Below are 9,234 nucleotides of genomic sequence, written 5' to 3'. Positions count from 1 at the left end.
TGGTTGGCAGGGCACCAAAGCTTCTGAGGTTCCCACATCTGTGCTTTCCAGTGAACCCCTATTAACTGGAACCTGGGTCCTCTAAAAGCTTCCACTGTATTCCTATAGCTGTTCTAAAAGCTTCCACTGTTTCCTATAGCAGCTTGCCTGTTCTTTTTTGTTGTTGTTTTAAATTTCTGGTGAATTTCTCTATTTCTGATTTTTTTCTTTCAGGCAAACTTTTCCCTGCTAAACCCTCCTTCAGTATAACTTATTAGCTTTGGGGACACACCCCTGGCTAAGCCTGGGCTAACAGGACTGCCTCTTTCCACCCCTTCCCACCACGTTGGTTTAAAGTCTCCCCAATGTCTCTATTTACTCCCTTTGCTTTTAGCCCTCACAGGGGCAGGAGGGACCAAGATTAGGCCTGGAACTCATCAGTCCTGCTGTGACATAGAGAAATCTTTGCGGGAGCACACTTCCCTACAATTCTTTGCTCATCGGGTCTGTTGGCAGCCACAGCAGCAGCAGCAGCAACAAAAACAAAAATAGCAATAATACGGAATGGGAAAATGAAGAACTCTTGGTAAGATCTTGCCGTCGAAAGAGTGGTGAGGAGTGTGGGCTGGGGGAGGAGGGGGGAGCGTCCTTGGAGTTGAGGGTCTTTAGAACTGAGGGTCCTTAGAACTGAGGGACTGTGTTGGCAGCAGAAATGGTTGGAATAAAGAAAGTGAGGGGAGAGGAAAAAGTGGAGACAGAGAGAGATTGGGAGAGGAGCAATGAGCAGAAAAGAGCAGATGCAAGTGATGAAAAGGAGAGAGAGAAAGAAGGAAAGAGACAACCCTCAACACAGAGAAGCAGAAAAATAGAGATAAAAGAAAACAGAAACAAGGAAATAGAAGTAGGAACAGTGGGACAGATAGAAAATGGAAAAGCGAGATAGAAAATAAGCAACATCATGATTGTTTAGAGTAGGAAGGGTTGAAAACCTGAAAATGTATTACACGTTTCAATAAGATTTCAAGGTCAAAATGAAAAAAAAAAACTATGTTGAGATCTAATCATCTACATTAACTAGGTCTAACAGACTGAAACTTATTGACATTGTCCCAATCTGAAGAAACTATTGTGATCATCGTTTTACCTTTTTTCTTTTTCAGGAAAATTCCAGTTTTCTTCTTTGTATTCAGTTTCCTGGGATCATGGGCCTCTGCAACAGTTAAGCGTCGACCAAGTAAGAACCACAGTTGCTAGATTTTAAAATACGCTTGTTCACAGAAATGATCAGACAGCGCTGCAGCTAAGTGATGACTTAAAGGCCCCTTTCCATTGAATAAGAAGCATCTAATTGCATCCTAAAAATTTTCATCAAGTTGAAGGACTCATTCTTCTAAAGAAATTTTTTTCTTCTGATTACTCTTCCTTAAACTAGGATGCTAGATGCTAGCAATGTTCTAGTCAGGGATGTATTATGTATTTATTCAGTGATATTAATTTCTGTATTTTATTTATGATTAGTGATTCCCAACATTCTTCTAACTCCCTCCTTTGTTTGACAAAGATTCCCAAGCATTGCACTCCTGAGCGGTGTCACTGAACTGGCTCAAGCTGGCTGTGGAATGTCTTAAGAATTCTAAACTGTGTGGTGCTTAAAGAATATTTTCTAGCACAAACCACCAGAAGTTCTCCAAGCAGTCTTCTCACTTGGCGCCACTCAGAATATTGTGCAGCTCTGTTTCTAAAAGGAAAGAAAGTTCCTAACTTTCCCCAAAGAAAAATTTTTCTATCACAAATTACAAAAGCAACTTGATGCAATGCCTCTCTTGCCCTCAGAAGGAGAATAATATATAATCATGGTGTCATAGAGTTAATGCTAAATGCATTACTTATCCACAAGCTCTTTTGTATACTTTTTCACCTTAAAGTATTGCTCAGGTCTTTTTATTATTTTTATATCTATATTCTTACAGTCCAATAGTGGATGAGGTTGGATGACACAATATTTCTTTTTCAGGGTTCCCTGTCAATTCAAATTCTAATGGCAGAAATGAACTTTGTCCAAAGATCAGGATAGGCCAAGATGACTTACCAGGTAAGTAGAAGTTTACTACTTTGAATTTTTTAAAAAATTATGTATATATTATTTTAGAAGGTTATGTAAAGGAATAAATCAAATCTCATGTTCATGTTTTTCCATTGTGTATCCTTTTTATAGGGTTTGATCTGATTTCTCAGTTCCAAGTAGATAAGGCAGCATCCAGAAGGGCAATCCAGAGGGTAGTTGGATCAACTGCATTACAAGTGGCTTATAAATTGGGAAACAATGTGGATTTCAGGATTCCAACCAGGTACTATAAAAAATGTTCTCTCTAATTATCTGCCTCAAGTGCATTGTAATATAGAAAAAAGTTTATAATATTAGAAAAAAATTTGCATGCTTGATGTTTCTTGGATCCATATTATATTTAAAAATGAAAAGGTTTATTTACTTATCTGTCTTCGTTGCCCGAATATGTAAATACTATTTTCCACTATGTAATTTATTGTCCATTTCAATTCAATATTAAAATAATTATACATTAATATTTGACATAGTCTAATTACTTACTCTCTGTTTTTCTATAACTTGCCTGGTTTTGAGTGAAAGACCTTTTTTGAGAAGTGCCAGAGGTTAAGAATGAATGTCACTAGGAACCTGGAAAACTTAGAAGACTTTCAATGGTGCTGTTTAAGTGTCTCGGTGCTGAAAAAGAGGCCCACATTTAGTATTGGCTAATGGAGGGAACAAAACAAAGGGAAAACTAAAATGGTACTGACAGGAACAATGGTAGTGATATACAAAATAATAAAATTCATTTCTCTTTTTATCTCAGATAAGCCATTTGCTCTTTAATTTATTTGCAACTAAGTCACTTTAGTGCACAAATGTGCTATCCTATGCCACTGTTCTGACTGAGTTACTGGGCTTAGTTTTCACATCAACTTTTACGCAGCTGTTATGATTATTGTGTACTTTAATTCACTTTAAAAGTAGAATTTTTTGTGGCTGAAAAGGAATAGAACTTAGATATACAAGTAAATCACGATTGATTAGAGCAGTAAAACTATACTAGGAAAAAAGATTAGAACAAATGAAATTTTTAAAAAAATATTTAAAAATTACATATGACAATGAAAAATTTGTCCAGGCTGAAATATTCTGGTAAAATACTAACTTGCAGATATAAAACTTATATTTTAACATGTTATGGTTTTTATAAATCAGTAGCACTGTAGCACTGTCATCTCGTTGTTCATTTATTTGCTTGAGCAGGCACCAGTAACGTCTTGGTGAGACTTGCTGTTGTTACTGTTTTTGGTGTATCAAATATGTCACAGGTAGCTTGCCAGGCTCTCTGAGATAAATCAATAATGCAACATAATATAAATTCTCTTCTATATTTATTAACATTATATCTCATCATCATCACAACACCATGGTGAGGACATCATTATCTGTATTTTATAGAGGAAGAAATGGAGGTCATAAAATTTTAGTTCATTACATAAAGTCACAGCTTTGAGAGGAAGTTGAAGGATTGAAAGCCAGACTTAATTGTTCCACAGACTGTTACCCTAACCTATGTCCCATAATATGACTCAGGAAACTCAGTCATATTTGAAACTTTCTTATGTTTTCTTTTCACCGTACATAGGTACTTATTGCATTAAAAAGATTATTTTCATTTCTTTAATAAAATAAATTAACATTACATGAAATAGCTCCATCAGCCTATAGTGGTGTAATTTTTGTCTTCTATAATTGGAAGTTTCAGTTATAAACTCTCATTTATTCTTAAATTCAGAATTGTCCACTTTCCTCCGGCTCATCCTTGTTTTTCTCTGTTTTGGAGTTCTCACAAATCCCCCAGTCTATATAGTCAAATGGTCCATATCCTCTAGCTCTTTGACTCCTTGTCCCTCAAAAGACTAAACGCTATTGTTTTGCTAGTAAGTTTTATTAAGAGATGGGAAAAGTAAGAAGGAATTGAGAGTAACTAATTGGAGAAAGATATAGAAAGAGAAGAGAAAAGCCAGAGAGCAGAGAGAGTCTTCAATTGGTAGTAAAGTATATTCTGGGGCATGTTACTTAAACTTTGCCAGCACCCTCCACTGAAAATTAGTAATAAGACCAAAAGATAGGCATGTATCTTTTGCAGTAGCAGTAGGTTGCTTGCCTTACATGAAGTTGACCTAAGTTTTATCCCAGACATCACATGTGTTTCCCTGAGCCTCATCAAGAGTGATTGCTGAAGGTAGAGCCAGGAGTATGTCTGAAGCACAATTGAGTCTGGCCCAAAGACCCAAAATAAAATAACTGTAGCACTGTTGTACCATTGTTCATTGATTTGCTGGAGTGGGCACCAGTAATGATGTCTCCATTGTGAGACTTGTTGTTACTGTTTTTGGCGTATCGAATATGCTACGGGTAGCTTGCCAGGCTCTGCCGTGCAGGCGGGATATTTTCGATAGCTTGCCGGGCTCTCTGAGAGGGATGGAGGAATCGAACCTGGGTAGGCCGCATGCAAGACAAACACCTTACCTGCTGTACTATTGCTTCAATTTGTAAAATATAATGAACCTGAAGTGCCAGAAGGTAAAAACTATAGTAATAGTAATAATTATTTCATAGAGTTATCATGAAGAGTCAGTGTTAAACAGTAGAGAAGTTTTGACTAAAGCCTGGGAAAGAGTGGTGTTCTCTACTGTAAGCAGTGGAGAACCAGAAGACTCTATACCCAAAGTCACCTTTTCTTCTGAGTGGATTCTTTCCTTTAAGTTGTTTTCCAGATCATACAATTCAAAAGACAGATGGCAAGAAAGTCAGGGACTGGAATTGCTCCCAGACTATTCTGAGAGTACGAGTCTTAGAATAAAGGGAATTTCTTTTGTTTATGTATTTATTTCATTGAATCACCATAAGATACACAGTTCCAAAGTGGTTCGTGATTGGATTTCAGTCATACAATGTTCCAATACCTGTGCCTCCACCAGTGTACATTTTCCACCACCAATGTCCCTTTTCTCTTGCTCTCTCTCTCTCTCCCTCTCTTTCTCTCTCTCCCCCGCCCTCTCTCTCTCTCTCTCTCTCTCTCTCTCTCTCTCTTTCTCTCTCTTTCTCTCTCTCTCTTTCTCTACCTCTATTTTAAAGAATTATTCTCTCTGGAGAAAAAAAGGCTTTGGGTTTCCATATTGTTAATTTCTGCTCTAAATTTTATTATTTCTTTCCTTCGTTCTGGCTTGGGTTCTTCTTGCTGGTCCTTTTCTAAGATCTTGAGCTGTGAAGTCAAGCTCTCTATGTAGGCCCTTTCTTCCCTCCTTAGGAATGAAAAAAAGGCTTTGAGAGAGAAAAGAAACTGTCAGTAGGTTCTCCTTCGGAGAAAAAGGTGATTATGGCATATAGAGCTAATGTGTTAGTCATAATTTTTTGTTATTTATGTATATATTTTAGAAAGATTGTGACACATTTTTGCTGGTTATTATTTATTTTATACAAAATATTTTCAACACAGACTTACAAACATGTGTATATGGCTATAACATATACGTTCTTAACTTTTCTTTGGGCTAAGGTCATGAAAACAAATGTTTCAAGGTCCAAAGACTTCTTATCTTTTATTCAAACCCTTATGGGTCTTTTTTAAAGGTACTTTGTGCAGATTGTAACATAATGAAATAAATCATTTATAGATCCAGCTTCTTTTAAATTATGTATGCTGTCAAGTTTACTTATCGCTATGCATACCGTATTTGCAAGAACAGAATCCTAGGTGTGCAGAAAAGAAAATGAGACTGACTATTATATAAATTAGACCTTTGAGGACTTTTAAATGATCTTAGATTTATATAAATACATAGCTATTTTCTTAATTTAAGTACATAAGTTAATTTTCTCCTTTTACCATATTGGTTTACTCTATTACCCAAGTTTTAAGACTGGTAGCATGATAACATTGATTTTATTTCAATATAAGCATATAATCTTTAAATATATATGGATAAATAGAGAGATATGAAAACCCTTGGTTTAACAGTGTTAAATTATGAATTGCTTTTTTAACACCCATGGCTTTCATCCTATACTTAAAGTTTCTGTCACTATATAGCCAAGTCAGAGGTGAATGGAACTTTATGTACTATTCTGTCTTTGACATAATGTATTCAGTAATTTACTTTGTGGTAAAGATAGGATGAAGCACAAATAAAAAATAGGGGTTTTTCCCTAAGGACTGATGATGAAATCCTTTAGCCTTGCTCAGTATAGCTATAAACCAATATACTAATAACTACAAGAGCTTATTTAAGTATCAGAAATACTGCATTAAGGAAGAGAAAAAGATAGGATTTAAGATTTATCTTCCTTCTATAATGTTCTCATATCTCAGTAATACTTATTTTGGACAGAAAGGAAAAAAAACCCTTTAAGCAGCTACATAAACCCAGATCATTAATCTAAAAGTGTTCCAGAGAACTTATTTTATTTATTTTTTAGCCACACCTGCAGTGCTAGGGCTTACACCTGGCTCAGAACTCAGGCATCACTCCTGCTGGAGCTCAGGGTGGTGCCAGGGATCAAACCCAAGTTCACCACATGCAAGGCAAGCACCTACCTGCTGTCTCTCTGGTCCCCAGTGTAAATATATATATTTTTTTCTTTTTGGGTCACACCCAGCGATGCTCAGGGGTTGCTCCTGGCTTTGCACTCAGGAATTACTCCTGGCGGTGCTTGGGAGACCATATGGGATGCCGGGGATCGAACCCGGGTTGGCAGCGTGCAAGGCAAACGCCCTACCCGCTGTGCTATCGCTCCGGCCCCTAGATATTTTTAATTGACATAAATACTTGTCAAGTTTCAACATTGAGTATAACATTTAAAAAATTTTTTGCCACATCTAGCAATGCTCAGGGATCACTCTTTTTTTAAAAAGAATATTTATTTATTTATTATTTTTTAATTAATTTTTTTCAATGAATCACCGTGGGATACAGTTACAGACTTACAAACTTTCGTGCTTATATTTCTGTCATACAATGATCAAGTACCCATCCCTTCACCAGTGCCCATTCTCCACCACCAATGATCTAGGTATCTCTCCCACCACTCCCACTCTTTACCCCCCTCACCCCACCCTGCCTCTGTGGCAGGGCATTCCCTTTTGCTGTTTCTTTCTCCTTTTAGGTGTTGCAGTTTGCAATAGAAGTATTGAATTGCCATCATTTGGTCTGTAGTTTACTTTCAGCAGGCATCACCCATCCTGAGCGGGCCCTACAAGCACTTGGTGTTACTTGGTGGTCCCTTCTTTTATCTGAGCTGCCTTTTCCTCCTGCATGTGAGTCTGGCTTCCAAGCCATGGAGCAATCTTCCTGATATTCATCTCTACTTTTCTTGGGTGTAAGTCTCCCATTCTGTTACTTTATATCCCACAAATGAGTGCAATATTTCTATGTCTGTCCCTCTCTTTCTGACTCATTTCATTTAACATGATACTCTCCATGTAGATCCACTTATGAGCAAATTTCATGACCGTCCTTTCTAACAGCTGCATAGTATTCCATTATGTAGATGTACCAAAGTTTCTTTAACCAGTCATCTGTTCTCAGGCATTTGGGTTTTTCCCAAATTCTGGCTATTGTAAACAGTGCTGCAATGAACATACAAGTGCAGATGCCATTTCGACTGTATATTTTTGCATCTCTGGGATGGCATTGCTGGGTTAAATGGGAGCTCAATTTCTAATTTTTTTTGGGTTGCCCATACTGTTTTCCAAAAGGGTTGGACCAGTTGGCATTCCCACCAGCAGCAGTGAAGGAGAGTCCCTTTTTCGCCACATCCACGCCAACACTGGTTGCTTTTGTTCTTTCGGATGTGGGCTAGTCTCAGTGGTGTGCGATGATATCTCATTATTGTTTTGATCTGCATCTGCATGATGATTAATGATGAAGAGCAGTTTTTCATGTGCCTTTTGGCCATTCGGATTCTTCTTTGAGAAAATTTCTGTTCATTTCATTGCCCCATTTTCTTATGGGTTGGGTGTTTTCTTCTTGTTGAGCTCAACCAATACCTTGTATATCCTTGATATCAATCCCTTATCAGATGGGTATTGGGTGAATATCCTTTTCCACTCTGTAGATTGTCTTTGTATTCTGGTCACTGTATCTTTTGAGGTGCAGAAGTCTTTTAGTTTAAGATAGTCCCATTTGTTTATTTCTGTTTCCACTTGCTTGGTCAGTAGGGTGTCATCATTGAAGATACTTTTAGCTTCAATGTCATGGAGGGTTTTGCCAACCTTGTCTTCAATGTACCTTAATGGATTCTGGTCTGATGTTAAGATCTTTAATCCATTTTGATCTGATTTTTGTGTATGGTGTTAGGTAGAGGTCTGAGCCCATTTTTTTTTTTTTTGCATGTAGCTGTCCAGTTTTACCAGCACCATTTGTTAAAGAGGCTTTCCTTGCTCCACTTCACATTTCTTGCTCCCTTATCAAAGATAGGATGACTGTATATTTGAGAGTGTGCGTAAGGATATTCCACCCTGTTCCATTGGTCTGTGGCTCTGCCAGTTTTCCAATACCATGCAGTTTTGATTATAACTGCTTCGTAGTAGAGTTTGAGGTTGGGGAAGGTGATGCCTCCCATCTTCTTTTTCCCAAGAATTGCTTTAGATATTCATGGGGGTTTGTTGTTCCATATGAATTTCAGGCGTGTGTGATCCATTTCTTTGAAGAATTTCATGGGTATTCTCATAGAGATCACATTGAATGTGTACAATGCATTTTGTATTGTACATTTTGTATTGCCAATTTGACAATGTTAATTCTCCCAATCCATGAGCAGGGGATATGTTTCCATTTCCTTGTGTACTCTTTTAGTACACAAGGGGAGCTGGATTGATACTCCTTTAGTACTCTTTAAGTACACGAGGGGGGCTGGAGCGATAGCACAGTGGGTATGGCATTTGTCTTGCATGCGGCTGACCTGAGTTCTATTCCTCCGCCCCTCTCGGAGAGCCTGGCAAGCTACCAAGAGCATCTTGCCTGCACAGCATAGCCTGGCAAGCCACCTGTGGCATATTTGATATGCCAAAAACAGTAACAACAAGTCTGACAATGGAGATGTTACTGGTGCCTGCTCGAGCAAATTGATGAGCAACAGGATGACAGTGATACAGTGATACTCTTTTATTTTGTGAAGTAGCGTTTTGTAATTTTCTTTGT

The 9,234-nt window shown here is 37.7% G+C and overlaps 1 protein-coding gene across 1 annotated transcript in view; it reads left to right on the top strand.

Annotated features, from left to right (window-relative positions):
- Positions 1-448: 448 nt before the first annotated feature.
- COL9A1 (collagen type IX alpha 1 chain) overlaps positions 449-9,234 on the top strand; it is a 102,302-nt gene continuing 93,516 nt past the window's right edge. The window contains exons 1-4 of the mRNA XM_004605885.2: positions 449-565; positions 1,140-1,213; positions 1,994-2,071; positions 2,195-2,327. Coding sequence (XP_004605942.2) covers positions 552-565; positions 1,140-1,213; positions 1,994-2,071; positions 2,195-2,327 — 299 coding nt within the window. The 5' untranslated portion in view covers positions 449-551. The remainder of the gene's footprint in view (positions 566-1,139; positions 1,214-1,993; positions 2,072-2,194; positions 2,328-9,234) is intronic.

This window comes from Sorex araneus, chromosome 4, assembly GCF_027595985.1.
Source record: "Sorex araneus isolate mSorAra2 chromosome 4, mSorAra2.pri, whole genome shotgun sequence".
NCBI classification, from domain to species: domain Eukaryota; kingdom Metazoa; phylum Chordata; class Mammalia; order Eulipotyphla; family Soricidae; genus Sorex; species Sorex araneus.
This window is presented reverse-complemented; position numbering and strand designations above follow the sequence as displayed.